Source organism: Nicotiana sylvestris, chromosome 7 (genome assembly GCF_000393655.2).
Source record: "Nicotiana sylvestris chromosome 7, ASM39365v2, whole genome shotgun sequence".
Lineage (NCBI taxonomy): Eukaryota > Viridiplantae > Streptophyta > Magnoliopsida > Solanales > Solanaceae > Nicotiana > Nicotiana sylvestris.
This window is the reverse complement of record NC_091063.1, coordinates 58,197,943-58,215,598: the sequence shown is the minus strand read 5'-3', so window position 1 is coordinate 58,215,598 and position 17,656 is coordinate 58,197,943. Positions and strand designations below refer to the sequence as shown.

Here is a 17,656-nt window from a genome sequence, read left to right as displayed (position 1 = left end):
AAACAAAATCTAAAATTCTCATGATGTCGACCACTATCAAATCACTCAGCCCCTAATTCATGTATAGTTTATCTTGTTCACTAGCCCATATTGATTTCTATTATTCTAAGGTCTAACTTTTCCTTCTGGTTGTCACATTGGAGTCACGAACTTATTTCTCGTAATGAGGATATGACTTTATGGCCTATATTCTTTTGTTGTCTCAAGGCCTGTCACTTGTCGTCTTTTCCTTCCAATGACCTTAGAGTCTGTAGTATTATCATTTTTTTATCTACCGTTGTCATCCATGTATCACGTTTTACTCATAATACTTCATTAACTCTCTTCTTATTTCTTGCTAACACTTCTGTCAATCACTTTATTCTGAAAATTTTAACAAGACATTATTTTGATTTTACCTCCCCTTGCTCCATCTACAGGCTCTTCGGGTTGCCTAACATTCTTTCTTTACTAGGGACGGGAGCCATACTAAGGTAATATTTATCCTTTCAACGCTTCTAGTGCTTATCTTTATAGTACTGATATCTAGCTGTACTATTTTAGAGTGCACCATCTGGGTGTCTCACAAGGAGATTTTGTTAGCACATTTACAATATCCTTCAGAAATGTCAACTAACACAGACAATCCAACCATCATTTTGGGCTACTCTAACCCCAGCCGGTTCCTGATACCCTGGTCTTCTCTTAAACCATATATGTTAGCTCCGATAGGGCATAACTAAGATCGATGTAGCCAATTGTACATACCTCTGTTACTGTTGAAGGTAACTCAAAAGGCTTATATTCCTCTGCCTGAATTGAAAATACCAATAATCTTCATTAACTGGGTACCTCGTACCCTTTTTCACCTTGCTTCTGTTACTTGCTGGAGCTTATGTCTACTTTCCGATTCTCTTTTTCCTTTTTATCGTAAAAGTGGATAGACATTTTTGACTTAGGGATCCTTATCAAGAATCTTGCACGTCTTAGTATCCTCATGTTCTGCTGGAGACCTTACATTCATCATAAGCATGATGCAAAATTGAGTTCCTTTGCCTTAATTCTTCCACAGCCACATTCAATCCCTTACCAAAACGTCTTTGTAGATGTAGGCATCGTCGCATTATGAATAAGATAGAACTTAGGAAATTGAGTTCTTACAACCGAGTTGTACCACACGATCTATCGTAAGAAGAAAGAGTGACAGTCTTAAATACTCTATAGCCTTCTGCTTATAAGTGTGGTGCATAACACACCCAGAAACAAGACTCTACTAGACACGACTTTTAGACTCCCTAGGACAAAATTGCTTTGATACCACTTTTGTCATGACCCAACTGATGGGCCGCGACAGGCACCCTCAATCGAGCTCCTACATAACATATCGTTTCATGTCATACTATGATAGATAACTGAGTCGGATGGCTGCCATGAGATAAGTGGAATACAAAATGTAATACCAACTTATACATAAGACATACGAGCTTATAAGACCAAAATAACCACTCGTACACTGAACATAGGCCGACAAGGCCATACAATCTTTTACATACATGACATTTGTCTACAAGACTCTAAGAATACATAATTTTTATAAAGTTCGGGACAGAGTCCCTCCATACCAAACAATACACATCTAAATCATACTAACCAAACAAGCAGCTCCAAAGCAAATGGATCGCACCAACATCTTCCACTGAGTTTATTACCTATTTGGAGGGCTCTCGACCTATATATCGGGACCTGCGGGCATGAAACGCAGTGTCTCCAGGCAAAAGGGACGTCAATACGAATAATGTACTGTGTATGTAAGGTACAAAAATAAGTACAGAACAGACATGGAAGAAATATAGAGTAAATGACTCAACCTGTAAGTCTGGATAACTCTGTAAATCATGAAATAATTATAGTGCCATGCATATGCGTATGAATATCATGTCGTGAATAGGTACATGTTTCATAACATCATCAGGCCTCTGAGGGTATCCCATCATATCATCTCGGCCACTACAGGCAAAATCGTCAATGTATACCAGCTGATCAGGTGGTGGTGCGTATATAACGCCATAACCTTTCCCATATCATATATATATATATATATATATATATATATAATGTCATCTGGTCATGGGTCAATGTGTATGTATAAATGTAAGAAATGCATATGAGATACGTTAATAAAATCTCTCGGTACATCATTATGCCTCTGATTAATAGCATGAAATAAGTTTTACCAACTTACGTATTATTAAGACCCATGAACAGATGATAGAATAATAATTCACATGGGGAATCAAGAATATAGACACCCCTAGTATTTCTATGAATAGAGTCATTTATGAAAGTTGTGTATTTTGCTCATTTCATTTGTATTATTTGGATCATGCCAAAAAGAAAGAAGGGGTGGCCTTAACATACCTGAGCCGATTTTCTTGATAATCCCTCTAACACACATCAATTGTAAGAACACGTAACGACAGATCAAAGTAGAAATAAATCCGTATAATGATTTTGAGAAAGATTGTACCGTACTTTCTTAGAATTTTATCTCACGCATAATAGGATTTTGTATGAACTCTCACATTACAATCATATAGGTTCTTGGGTGAAATTTTCTTGCTGAGGATCATTACTTTGGAGATAGAATGTAAGCATCTAAATTTTGTGCTTTAGAGAGGCTTATATATTTGTGGTTGTGGGCCCCACTTTTGGGGATTAGTCTTGCCCAAAGACCCCTTAATGTGCCACCTAGTCTTGATAATTCAAGAGTCATGTCCATATACCTGTCACACCTCCTTTTTAACTTACACCCCGTAAAGGGTATAAATACAAGGGAGTTTTTCCAATTAAAGGACAATCGAAACGGGGTTAATTATTGAAATTCAGAGTCGCCACTTGGGAGATTTATGGTGTTCCAAGTCACCGGTTTAGAATCCCGAATCGAGGAAAGATTGACTCTGTTTAATAGTCCGCGAACCAGAAATCCGGGTAAGGAATTCTGTTAACCTGGGAGAAGGTGTTAGGCACTCCCGAGTTCCGTGGTTCTAGCACGGTCGCTTTGATCATACTTGGCTTATTAAATTGTCTAATTACTCATTTTAGAACCTTTGTGCATATACCTTTCACCGCTTTTTAATTAAGAAGATTATATTGAAACGAGTCACGCGCACGTGTACCCATTTATTTGGTGCGTCAGAAATCATGTCATGCGAACGTGTCCACAATTAGTAACGTTTTATTATTATTAAGAAAAATTAGTCGAAGTTGCGCGAACGCATCCCCAATTTATTTTTAAAAAATCGTAATTATGTCACGCGAACGTGTACACAATCACAATAGATAGATTAAGTGCGTGCCTAAAAGAAACATTTCTAAGGATGTTCATTTCCACAAATTCCACACTAACTTGCCAACTTAATTAATCTAACAATTAATATACTCATTCAAGAACGTAGATAGCTATACAAATTCAGAGACATAATTTTATACAATTAAGTTAATCGTTGAATCAATTATACAGTTAGGTCCAACTTAAGTGAGTCTACATTTTGAAAGAAACGTATAAAAGTTTGGCTTCTAAACTAATACGTATTACAAAAGCTGCCGTAACAAGAGCATAAAATAAAGAAAAACATGAAATTGTCCTTACTTCAAGGATAAGAAGATGAAGGATGAAAGCTATTGTAACAAGAAAATAAAATCAATAAGAAAAGACAATAAAATAAAGAAAAAAAACAACCCAAACATCTCCAAGCTGCTGTAACAAGATGGAAGAACAATGAAAATTAAGAAAACAGATCTTTTACATATGAGAGTACGAAGATGGAAACGGACCTTTTTTATATGGAAAAGCTTCTTGAATACAAAGGTCAAAGCGAATAGAGAACACGCCGGAAACTCGACCTCGTTCGCAACCTCGAACTCGACTTAAAGCTTGTGTTTCGAGGATTGTTCAGCTGGAATTTTGGTAATATTTTGGTACTGTGTCGTGATGGAATTAGCAGCGATTTAGCTACTGCTTCAGGGTCGTTTCTGGGTCTGTTTCGCAGCAAGTTGTTGCGTTACAACTCTAAGTTCACGGCAGCCTTATCTCTAGAGGAAGCACTGAAGAAGCGTTTTTGGTCTTCTTGGTTGTAGCCTCTAATTTTTAGGTCTTAGAATCTATATTTGGTCTCATGTGTATCTTGTGTATTTCAACTCATTTTAGGCGTCTGCTGAAGAAGACGATGGACTTTAAAGGGAGGGTTCTTTTTTTTTTTATGGGAAACGGCGGATTAGTTTTTTTTAGGGTCCTCGTTCTCTTCCGCCTCTTTTCAAACCTTTTCTTTTTTTAAAGAAAATCTTTCCACCCCCCTTTTAAAAATTGAAGACCCTTCCTTTTTTTTAAAAAAAAAAAAAAGAAAAATCCCACCATCCGTGAATCCCTCCCCCTTTTCAAAAGATGTCCGTGTATTCCTCCTCCTTTTTCAAAAGATGTCCCCCATTATCTTGGAGTTGGTAAGGTGTGGTGGGTTTGGATTGTTATGGGTTAGGTCCGAAAATTAGGCCTAAAAACGGGTAGTTTGAATCCAAATATTATTCTTTCGTCCGGACCCGAGAATAAGAACACGACGTTTTTCAATTAATCCTATGTAAGTAAAATAACTACCAAAATAAGACTGACATTTAAAACAAAACTATTTTTTAATATTTTTTCAAGATTAAAATAGCTACAAAACATTAATAAAACTATTTTTGTGATTTTCGTTTTTATATAAAGATAAAATATAAAGTATTTTTTTTTTGTGTATGTTTTCTAAAGATTAAAATGACTATAAAACGTTAACGAAACCATTTTTTTTTATAATTTTCGAAATTATATGAAAATAAAAAAAATACAAAGTACTAATTTTGTATTTTCAAAAGATTAAAATGGCTGCAAGACATTAGTAACTATTTTTTTAATTTTCGAAATTATATTTTTCAAATTTATGAGAAACGCATAAACTAAAATATATATATATATTTTTTATAATTTTTCTTTTTGTGACGAAATAAGGAAAAATAGTTAAAATTAGCTAAAATAGCTATATTAGACCTAAATTAAATATTTACGCTAAAAATGTAAAAATTCTTGGGAAGGGTAAAAAATCACATGTGTACAACTGCCCCTCTTTGACTGGAAACACGAAGAGTTTTCCGACAAAGAACGACTAGACATGTTTCTGACCCGACCCTTATTTGGAGGGACTAAACTAAAGGAAAAGAAAAGGAATGTGACCGAGCCTTGGTATCTGAGCTGCCTACATATCCTTAGTTATAGAGGAATCAGACCACGTGTAGTTCGGAAATGAGAGAAATGGTAGAGTGTACCGAGGTGAAGAGCCGATCGAGGTGTCATTCCGTTGAGGTTCCGGTCCGCGGTCCTGCTATTACAAAAAATGAAAGATGAAGAAAACTAACTAAGCCTATCAGCTACTAGTTACAAGGAAACTAAGCCTATTAGCTACTAGTTACACGGATTCTTATCTATAAGTCTTCTGAAACTTGGTCTCGAATCTTGAATGGTGCTTCATGTAGACTTTGGATTTGAACCTTGAAACTTGCTAGTTGTAGATGCTAGTTCATCCTTCTTCAACTTTCCGGATCAGGACCAGGCTTACAGTTCTTGCGACCTCAACCAACTACTGAGCAGAGCACATCTTTTCTACCCTTCTGCACTTTGGATTCTTTTTCTTTTCTTTTTTCTGCTATTTCCAGCTTGGATTGAATGCTGGGGATTTTTGTTGTAACCTTCTGCCTTCCGGCGAGGTAATTGATTTCAAAATCTGAAGTACAAGACTAAAAAGTATTCCTCTCGTTATACAGGTGGGCGCCTGACTTCAACAAACAATTTTGAAAAATAAAACGTCATTCCTCTCTTCAGGCGGGCTTCTGATTTCAAAAACAACTTTTAAAAATAAACGTCATTCCTCTCTTCAGGCGGGCTCCTGACTTCAAACAAACAACTTTTAAAATAAACGCCATTCCTCTCTTCAGGCGGGCTCCTGACTTCAACAATAACTTTAAAAATAAAATGCCATTCCTTTCTTTAGGTTGGCGAGATTTCAACAACTTTTAAAAATAAAACGCCTTTCCTCTCTTCAGGCGGGCTCCTGATTTCAAAAACAAATTTTAAAAATAAATGTCATTCCTCTCTTCAGGCGGGCTCCTGACTTCAAACAAACAACTTTTTAAAATAAACGCCATTCCTCTCTTCAGGCGGGCTCCTGACTTCAACCAATAAATCGCTATTCTGTTATTCAGGGGGACTCCTGACTTCAACCAATAAATCGCCATTCTGTTCTTCAGGGGGGGCTCCTGACTTCAACCAATAAATCGTCATTCTGTTCTTCAGGGGGGCTCCTGACTTCAACCAATAAATCGTCATTCTGTTCTTCAGGGGGCTCCTGACTTCAACAACTTTTCAAAAATGCCATTCCTTTCTTTGGCTGGCGAGATTTTAACAACTTTTAAAAATAAAACGCCTTTCCTTTCTTCAGGCGGGCTCCTGACTTCAACCAATAAATCGCCATTTTGTTCTTCAGGGGGGCTCCTGACTTCAACCAATAAATCGCCATTCTGTTCTCCAGGGGGCTCCTGACTTCAACCAATAAATCGCCATTCTGTTCTTCAGGGAGGCTCCTGACTTCAACAACTTTTCAAAAATGCCATTCCTTTCTTTGGCTGGCAAGATTTTAACAACTTTTTAAAAATAAAATGTCTTTCCTTTCTTCAGGCGGGCTCCTGATTGTTGATACTTCAACTGTTCTTCCTTGTTCTCCAGGTGGACGCCTGATTGCTGATACTTCAACTGTTTTTCCTTGTTCTCCAGGTGGACGCCTGATTGCTGATACTTCAACTGTTCTTCCTTGTTCTCCAGGTGGACGCCTGATTGCTGATACTTCAATTGTTCTTCATTGTTCTTCATTGTTCTCCAGGTGGACGCCTGATTGCTAAGGATAATACCACTAGGGGAGTCTCCTTTCTTCCCCTCCTTCAATTTTTTTTTTATTTTCACTCAACACTACTGGGGATAAAAGTGTTTTCTTCTTGGGATAACGTTGTTGAGGATAACGCTGCTGGGGAATTTTATCCCTTCAAATCGATGCTTCATTCTTCTGGAAGCTGCTGGGGATGATAATGGCTTTTGCTTTTTCTAAACACCAGTTTCATCTCTTTGGTTCTGTCTGCTGGTGATACAACTCCTTTTATTAAAACTTGTTATGTTGGGGGTAAAACTGGTTCAAAGACCATTTCCCTTGAGACTGGTGCTATCTTTATTCTTCTTCGAATGGGTACCTCCCCAGTTTGACAATCTCCCTTATGGCATGCATTTCCGACATCGATGCCATTTCCTTTACCTGTTTCAAATCCAAACAAAATTTGTTAGTTTAAAACGCGGTGGTTGGTTGTGATACTCCTACTGGGGATGGCTTTCCCTTTCTCCTTCCTTGCTCTGCGTTCCACAACTTGTTGGGGATGATATTATTTGCTGGGATAATCCCTTTCTGCTGGGGATATCCCTCTTCTTTTGTGGCATAGCTCGGAAATTGGCCTTTCCCCGACCTTTTAGTCTAGTATGAATTTCCCAAATCATGCTCACTGCTCTCCTTGCTTTGTTCATGGGCCTTGACCTTGAGGTTTATAACCTTTGGTTTTGGCAAGGATATCCCTCTTGACACTCGTCAATCCTTTTTCCAATTCCCTTTTGCTGGGGATATCTTTCTTGATAACTGTCCTCGCGTTTGTTCCTTGCTAACTATATCACTTGGATGTACTAGTCAGATCTTATCTTGCATAATTGTAAAGCTGATGGCATATTTTGAAGTCAATTCTCACTTGTTCTGACCAGACAGACTCTACCGGGGAATTTTTCTATGAAGGAAAAGATAAAAGGGAACAGAATAAAAAGACAAAGGAAAAAAGATGACTCTTTAACAAAAGAAACTATAAATAAAAACCTATCAAACGCAAATACCGACTCCAATAGTCATGACATGCACATGTGGCCTATCATCCGCCGTCAATCGTCTTTTAAGATCTTCAATTGGCAATTCCCCATCTGATTCTCAATCTTATTCGACTTGTAGTGCCCGAAGGGTTTTCACTATCAAGCCTCTCTCATTTTGTTTTTTTTTCATCTTTCATCGCTTTATGGTGTCCGTGAAGATTTTCACCGATAAGACTCTCTCATTTGTATCACTTTCCAGTTGGGGATTTGGAGTGTTGCCGGTATGACTCTTTCTACTGGGGATTAGAGTCCTCTCTGCTGTGGAACAGAGTGTTATGTTCACAGGTAAGACTCTCATTTGTCTGACTTGGCATCTCTTGAAGACTGATCAGGAGGTCTTTCTTTGGACCGTAATGTAGATTTTTGGACAGGCTAGAAAGAAAGGGTATTAAAGGCTAAAAAAAACAAATCAATTTGAGGTTCAAAATTACAACCTTTGGAACCATATTTGCTTACAATAAGCGCAACCCTTGCCCCAATTTCTTGCTTGGGGATTATTTATTTATTTATTTATTTATTTATCTTTTTAATTTTTATTACACCATGACCGAGCCGTGAGGCGCCTACGTATCCTCTTTGAGGAATCAGGTCAAACGTAGTTCCCCACTTCCTCTGTTTTCTTCTGACTTTCTTTTGTTTTTTGTTATCATTTTTTCTCTTCTTCTTTTTTTTTTGTTTTTTTTTGTTGTTTTTTTTACCTTACAGGCTCGTATTTCCTAGTCGTTGCTATTGATTCCGAACGAGGGGTATGAAGGAAAATAAATAAGGCTCAAAAGGGGTAACGAAGGATAAAGTGTTTAGGTAGCAGAACAAAATGCCTTCGTCATTCCAGTCTTCAAAACATGCCAAGTGCAAACAACACAATTGAACATAGATTTATAGTCTCTTCCGATGGTGCTGGACTTGACAATTATGTTAAACACTTGCTTTTTCATTTGTCATTTCTAAAGCACTGCTGGGCGACACTCTCACTCTCATGCACGACCCTCATGCCAATTTGGCGAATCTTGCATTTAACGGTTTTCTTTATGTTTTACTTGCCCCAGTTCCACATGACTCGGGCTTCAAATAATCTCAAACCGTTCTTATTTCCTTTAAATGCTTTGATCACCTTCCCAGGGTTTTATGATTAACTTTATAGACTAGGCCCAAACTGTGTGCGCATGTCATGTCCCTAGAATCGGCATTGAACGAAAATGACAAAAGGACTAAATAAAAAGATGACTGGAAATAATAAAAGACCGGCTTTTGTATTAAACTTCCGGCGAAATGGTTAGAAAAACAAACAAAACAACCAGAATAAAATCTTAACACAACATCAACGAGACTTAAACAAACTGATACGACAAAAATGGAAAGATAAGAAGGTTTGACACAAGACAATATTCGGATTACAACCCTAAGAATAATCCGGATAACAGAAATGACAACAAAATAAACCACCAACAGCTTCTCTCTTGCTAACCAAGGAACGGAGCGTCCTCCCATTTTATCAAAATTGGCATCTTAGCCACTAAGCTTTGCATTAGTATTGCCAAGACCATTATCAGCTTCCATATCATCAACCTCCGTCAACAAGTTCTCGAGAGGATTCGCGTGCTCCCTGTCACTGTCATTGATCACAATTGCCCCTTCCTGAATCATTCTTTCTATTTCCTTTTTCAAGGAACGACAGTCTTCAATGCTATGTCCTCTGACATTGGAGTGGTATGCGCATCGTGCTGCCGGATCAAAGTTTCTTGCATGTGGATCTGGAGTATATGTGGGGAGTGGCTCAATCAAGCCAGCATGCCTTAGCCTTTCAAACAGACTTGCATAAGATACTCCAATAGGGGTGAGAGCCTTTCCTCGTTTTAGCAACCTTTCGTTCCTAAATGCTTGATTGGGCCGGAAACCTGATCCAGGGGGCTTCCGGTAGGCTTGTGAGGGTGGATAGGCCTTCTGTGGAACTGGGTATTTGGAAAGTGAAGCCCGTCTTTGGAAATCTCGTAGAGAGAAGTAGCGTTGGGGAGGGGAGTAGCTTGGACGAGTGATGGAGCTACTCGGGTAGCTAGGAAAGCTGTCATAAGTGGGTTGGGATGGAGAGTATGGGGGATGGGTAATGCCAGAGTTTGAAAAGCTTGGCGGTGGTGGGGGTGGTGCTTTCCCAGTTATCCATGCCTGATACATGTCTGCCACATGTTGTCTCAGCATTTTCACTTCTTCTACCAACCCGTTGTTCTGTTCGACCAATTGTTGTCGGTCATCAGTACCGACCCACCCTGTTCTGAGGTTCTGTGTCATTTGCTTTGCAGGGAGGAGTTACCACAACCAACCACTTTTCTATATATGAACACAGCAAAGGGAAGCCATCACGTTAGTGTTAGAGCATTTGACAGATAATCATATATCAGAGATGCAATGCACCTAAGCAGTTAAACCGTTCTATCAGAGATGCGATGCACTTGTGCTTTCCTTTATTTTTCTTTCTTCCTTTTTTTCTTTTTCAGTGGTGGTCGAATGTTATGGAGATTGCCTACGTATCATGACCCCGCATGAATCAGACCTTGCGTAGTTCGGACCAATAAAAGATAAACAATAAACATTTTTTTATCAATTTTCATATTAAAACAAACTGGGTTTCAATGGTTTGAAGATGACCTACAAACTCGAAAATCAAACAACCCACATATTTTAATCAAAAGATTTACAAACTTCAAAAACAAACGGCCAACTTCCTTTCTCTGTTTGACAAATGCAACGGAACGGTTATTTTTGCAAACGTGGCCCCTTCCAAATTTTGAGGCCGGAGAAGATTATTTTATGACACTTTACACACTTGTCCGTTCTTTTACGAAAATAGCATTTCGACAACTGAAAGATATTCTAAGGCTATTTCGGCAAGAACGGTTTAATACGCGGCCGAAGCTGGCTCGACTTATTTTGACTAAAAAAAATTCAAATGGTATTCACCTAACCGCTGACTTTTTTTTTTCAAATTTCAATGAAAACGTGGTGTTGCAAACACGGCCCTTCATCGCCTCGGGGATGAATATTTTTAAGGCTGTGTGGGTCAACTGAACCAAATCTACAAAATGACCCGAAGGTGGCTGTTTATGCAAAGTCAAACTTTCGGCGTTCCTTTCGGGAACATTCAGCTATTTATGACAAAACAGCATCACCCGACTTCTTAAAAGTTTGACATATATATATATATATATATATATATATATATATATATATATATATATATATATATGTGCTATTTTTTGCAAAAGGGGAGGTTGGACCCGATAAGGGTTGCCTACTTATCTCACATCCGGTGAGAATCAAACCGGCGTAGTTCGGGTAAATTAACCGAACTATTTTAAAACAGGATTTTTTTTCTTTTTCAACAACAAATAACAAAACCACTTTCCAAGCACGATTGTTTCATTTTCCTTTTGGCATTTTCAGAAACAAATAAAAAAAAAACTATTTTAAAAATAAGACTTTTTTCATTGTCATTTTTCAGGGGAAAACAAACTATTTTCCTTTTTTTTTTTTGAAAAATAAGACAGAACAACAATTTTTTTTTCTTTCTATTTTTTTCTTTGCTTTTAATAAAACAAACTAATAAGACATTTTTTTTTCATTTTTTCGGCAGAGTTTTGACAGTATTTGGGCATTGGTTTTTTTTTCAAAAATAAACAATCAATTCTCTAACCGCTATTTCTTTTTTGAATTTCAAAATATTATTACTGATATTCAAAAGTCAGTCAACACGCAAGTCCGAATCAAATAAATGCGCAAGTAGCAGTAAGTAAGATGCAACAGGATGGTCATTTTCATTTTTTGGTACACCTGTCCTAGACAGACTCAACCCCTGTGTTGAGCATCCAAAGTCAAATGCACGTGATGCAAACAAACATTCCTACTAGGGATCCGACATGAAGCTGAGTTATTCTAAGTGAAAAACTTGAGGCATATTGTTCTAGCCCTGGCTTACCCAAATGGACAACTTGAGCCGAAATGGGGGCAACGTACCGGGAGCACGAAAGTCTACCCGGCCTAGTTACTTGTCCCAACTTCGTCTTATTTGATATGACTTCTAACAGAAAGGTGGGCCACGCGCACGTGTGCACCATAAATTCAGAAGACTCAGAAGGAAGGAGGGTTTCGTAGCAGTTTTATATGCACAATTCAGATAATATTAAAGCGGTAAAAAGCAACATTTAGCACATTAAGCTCAAACATGTAAAAATCAGATAAAGCCAGATATAACAATTTATCTAAGCTCGAATTTCTAACCCTGAACCAGTGGTTCTGGGTCTGGTCCCCAGCAGAGTCGCCAGAGCTGTCATACCTCCTTTTTAACTTACACCCCGTAAAGGGTATAAATACAAGGGAGTTTTTCCAATTAAAGGACAATCGAAACGAGGTTAATTATTGAAATTCAGAGTCGCCACTTGGGGGATTTATGGTGTCCCAAGTCACCAGTTTAGAATCCCGAATCGAGGAAAGATTGACTCTATTTAACAGTCTGCGAACCAGAAATCCGGGTAAGGAATTCTGTTAACCTGGGAGAAGGTGTTAGGCACTCCCGAGTTCCATGGTTCTAGCACGGTCACTTTGATCATACTTGGCTTATTAAATTGTCTAATTACTCATTTTAGAACCTTTGTGCATTTACTTTTCACCGCTTTTTAATTAAGAAGATTATATTGAAACGAGTCACGCGCACGTGTACCCATTTATTTGGTGCGTCAGAAATCATGTCACGCGAACGTGTCCACAATTAGTAATGTTTTATTATTATTAAGAAAAATTAGTCGAAGTTGCGCGAACACATACCCCAATTTATTTTTAAAAATCGTAATTATGTCACGCGAACGTGTACACAATCGCAATAGATAGATTAATTGCGTGCCTAAAAGAAACATTTCTAAGGATGTTCATTTCCACAAATTCCACACTAACTTGCCAACTTAATTAATCTAACAATTAATATACTCATTCAAGAACGTAGATAGCTATACAAATTCAGAGACATAATTTTATACAATTAAGTTAATCGTTGAATCAATTATACAGTTAGGTCCAACTTAAGTGAGTCTACATTTTGAAAGAAACGTATAAAAGTTTGGCTTCTAAACTAATACGTATTACAAAAGCTGCCGTAACAAGAGCATAAAATAAAGAAAAACATGAAATTGTCCTTGCTTCAAGGATAAGAAGATGAAGGATGAAAGCTACTGTAACAAGAAAATAAAATCAATAAGAAAAGACAATAAAATAAAGAAAAAAAAAAACAACCCAAACATCTCCAAGCTGCTGTAACAAAATGGAAGAACAATGAAAATTAAGAAAACAGATCTTTTACATATGAGAGTACGAAGATGGAAACGGACCTTTTTTATATGGAAAAGCTTCTTGAATACAAAGGTCAAAGCGAATAGAGAACACGCCAGAAACTCGACCTCGTTCGCAACCTCGAACTCGACTTAAAGCTTGTGTTTCGAGGATTGTTCAGCTGGAATTTTGGTAATATTTTGGTACTGTGTCGTGATGGAATTAGCAGCGATTTAAAGAAAATCTTTCCACCCCCCTTTTAAAAATTGAAGACCCTTCCTTTTTTAAAAAAAAAATAAAAAATAAAAAAAATCCCACCATCCGTGAATCCCTCCCCCTTTTCAAAAGATGTTCGTGTATTCCTCCTCCTTTTTCAAAAGATGTCCCCCATTATCTTGGAGTTGGTGTAAGGTGTGGTGGGTTTGGATAGTTATGGGTTAGGTCCGAAAATTAGGCCTAAAAACGGATAGTTTGAATCCAAATATTATTCTTTCGTCCGGACCCGAGAATAAGAACACGACGTTTTTCAATTAATCCTATGTAAGTAAAATAACTACCAAAATAAGACTGACATTTAAAACAAAACTATTTTTTAATATTTTTTCAAGATTAAAATAGCTACAAAATATTAATAAAACTATTTTTGTGATTTTCGTTTTTATATAAAGATAAAATATAAAGTATTGTTTTTTTGCGTATGTTTTCTAAAGATTAAAATGACTATAAAACGTTAACGAAACCATTTTTTTTTGTAATTTTCGAAATTATATGAAGATAAAAAAAATACAAAGTACTAATTTTGTATTTTCAAAAGATTAAAATGGCTGCAAGACATTAGTAACTATTTTTTGTAATTTTCGAAATTATATAAAGTACAAAAATAAGGTACTATTTTTGTATTTTTCAAATTTATGAGAAACGCATAAACTAAAATATATATATATTTTTTATAATTTTTCTTTTTGTGACGAAATAAGGAAAAATAGTCAAAATTAGCTAAAAAAGCTATATTAGACCTAAATTAAATATTTACGCTAAAAATGTGAAAATTCTTGGGAAGGGTCAAAAATCACATGTCTACAATACCCACATTGCTTCCATGTTACGATCTCTTCCACCATATTTTCCAAATGATTTATTAATTTGTTAATCGCCCACCAATCAATAATTAGCCAATTACCGACATAATCAAGAATTATCTCAAATTGCTTAAAATACTATTCACTTTTAACATACCTTGTTCACCTTACTATCATGGCCATGTGGTACCTTATATGATACTAGTCCATAAATATTGAGTATTTTAGCTCGGGCCATATTTTATCCCAAAATATCAAACTTTGACGAAATTCATTTTCTTCCATTTGCTTACTCTCTCACCTTCACGTATTTACTCATTACTTATTTTAAATAGCATAAAATTCTTATAATCTTAAAATAATCTCATTCCCAAACTTACTTACGACAAAACTTTAACATACGAAATGCGGGATGTAATATCTCATTTACGAGCTTTCACCAATTTCTTATGGCATATTTTTACGTACAAAAATATGAGGTGTAAAATAAAAGCAATGATGAAAGGCTTGGAATGATTATAAATAAGTAAAATGATTGTCATGAACAAGAAAGAGTGACATGTGTCTCTCTAGTCCCCTAAAGAAGAAGAAAATGACTCAAAGATTCAAGAAAGTGTGAGCCAAAATGAGAAAATGAAGTGCTTAAGAAAAGATAAAACCTACATAGACCGATATATCCTACCTTGAACCAAAATCCTTCATTACTTACCCGCAAAATCCCTATATAATTTCGAGTTGACTGAGCTTACGTTAGTGGTGATTCACATGAGGGGCAAGCTTATGGTACTTAGAGCCGGACTTGTGACCTTCTTTTGAGAGAGATGAGTGTATTTTTCCACAATACTTGTTCTAAGCACTATAATCAAAAGTGAGATTTGCTTATGGAGAGTAGAGGAGAAAGAGTTTGGGTTCCACAACGACCTACGTAGTAGAGCGATTTTCCTTGATGAGTTAAGTCAACTCTTGATGCTCTTGTGTCGCACTAGAGCCATGGTGCTAAAACGGTTGTGTGTTGTTGATAATACATTTGTGTTGAGGGTAATTGTTAGTCCCAATTGATGCTTGCTGAAGTCACCTTAGAACAACTGAAATATTTCTTTCTTTCACTTTGTGGAGGTGAGAATTATTTTGTTTGCTTGAGGACAAGCAAAAGCTTAAGTTTGGGGGAGTTGATAACTACGGATTCTAGCCTATCTTATGCTCCCTTGTGCTTAAGTTTTGGATAAAAAATGTGTAATTTTTTTTGAAAACAAACTTATTATGCTTGTTTGCAGGGTTTGGTCAAAATGAAGCAAGAAAGTCATAACCAGCTCACAAAGGAGTTAAACCTGCACAAGTTCAAAGCTGAGCTAAAAGTGCTGACAACGATGAATTTGTGTGGCCGTGAAAGGTCCACCACTGAGGCGACTATAATTATGCTCTCAGCGGAATTGAGGTTCAGAGAAGGCAATTTTGGCACAACAGACACTGCTGACCACGGTGAAATAGCGCAGCAGTGGAATTACTTGACGCGGTCACGGTCCAAATTTCGCTAAGGACGAAATTGAGAATTAGAGGACTGGATATTTGAGCTCAAATGAAGAGCGTGGTCCGCGAACATATTTCGCAGGCATTGAAGACAATGCTGAGGCGGTTGCTTTTCCGCTCCCAGCGGAATCAAGTCCAGACCAAGCTCAGAAGAGAAGAAACACGGTCCGCACTTGCTTTTGCACGGCCGCGGAAGTCCAAGTGGTGAGGCACTCAGTATTGCGCTGACAGCGGAACCTCCGTAGGGGTATTTTTGTCCAGTAATTTCAGCTGTGTATAAATAGATCTTTTTCAGATTTTAGGCCATCTTTTGTACTGAGGAGCTCGTGAACCACTGTACTTAGCTATTTTGAGTAATTTTAGAGTAACTTTAGCTATTAATCTTAGATTTTATTCTTTTAATCAACATTTATGGCTTATATTTCATCCCCGTCTTTGATTTCTGCCTTTATTATGAGAATCTAAACCCATTAGCTAGGGTTGTGACCCAACCCTAGTGTGGGTATTTAATGGTCTTCTATTTTAGGGCTTAGTTGTTTATGAGTTAGTGAAATTTAGCTTGTTTCATGCTTTAATTATAGAATTGGTGATTTCAAACACTTATTCATGCCTTTATGACTTAGGCTCTTCTTGAGAAAGAGGTACTAAGTCTAGGAAATTCAGGCTAACAAGGAATTAGAGTGCACTCAAGAGATATGATAGCCCAAATCAAAAGGTTAAACCTAAAGATAGTAATACCCTACTTGAGCCAATTTTACTTGTAGTGTTGAACACCCAATTGGGCTTGAGAAAGCTAATTAGGGAAAGTCACTCAAACTACCAAGAGGTATAGAGTGAGTAACTATGCGTAAAGGTTATATCACGACCCCAAATATAAGAAGCTTGTCCTAAATTTTAGATCCCATTAGATACTCACCTAGGTGTAAGTCACTTCCCTAGTGCTTAGCTTATTTTCAGCAAACTTAGCATTAAAATTTGAATAGAATCAAATCCAAACATTCTTAGAAGTGCAATTAAAAGCAACACACGTAGCTAGATTGGATAGAAACCCAATTCCAAACCAATACTAACTCTCTATGGAAATCGATTCCGACATCGATCACTCCTTGCCATTTTATAGTGGTGTAAGAATGGAGCCGATCATATGTCACTTGGACTTAGTCCCCGAGTATATTGGCCTTGGCCTTTGTTTCGAGGGGTGCCCCTTTGAGGTCTTATGAGTCCGAGTTTTTGATGACTCGGATATACTGATTGTCGATGGTAGTCCCCGAGCATTCGGGGGTGTTTTTATGCTTTGGCTCTTGAGCCGTTTCCCGTAGGATTATGAATGTAAAGATCGTGTATTAGTAAACTTCTTTGAGACACAAAGTGTTTTTGATATAACCAGAATGCTTCTTTAAATATTTGATAAATGCATACATGCTTTGCCGTCGGGGCTCGACTATTCTCTAGGGACACAGTTCATTTTTCTGTTTGGCTTATTACAAATTTCTCCTATCGAAGCCCTATTAGGCGCGAAGTATTTTCCTCAAAATATAACCATCCGAGGGTGATGCCCGCCAGTATTCAAGGTTGATTGAAAAGAAGCATTGGATACTGTTGAGTTTTTCTTAGGTAGCACATAGTTGTTGCCTCGTTAAAAACCTTGCCGGTAAAACCCATTAGGGACAAAATCTGATCTAAGGGAAAAAGAGTGAAACACATTCTTTAAAATCTAAGTCATTCGTAT

General features: G+C 37.2%; 1 protein-coding gene across 1 annotated transcript in view; it reads left to right on the top strand.

The window, feature by feature from the left end:
• LOC138873188 (uncharacterized) overlaps window positions 1-15,935 on the top strand; it is a 30,188-nt gene extending 14,253 nt beyond the window's left edge. The window contains exon 4 of the mRNA XM_070151630.1: window positions 15,675-15,935. Coding sequence (XP_070007731.1) covers window positions 15,675-15,935 — 261 coding nt within the window. The remainder of the gene's footprint in view (window positions 1-15,674) is intronic.
• Window positions 15,936-17,656: the final 1,721 nt, after the last annotated feature.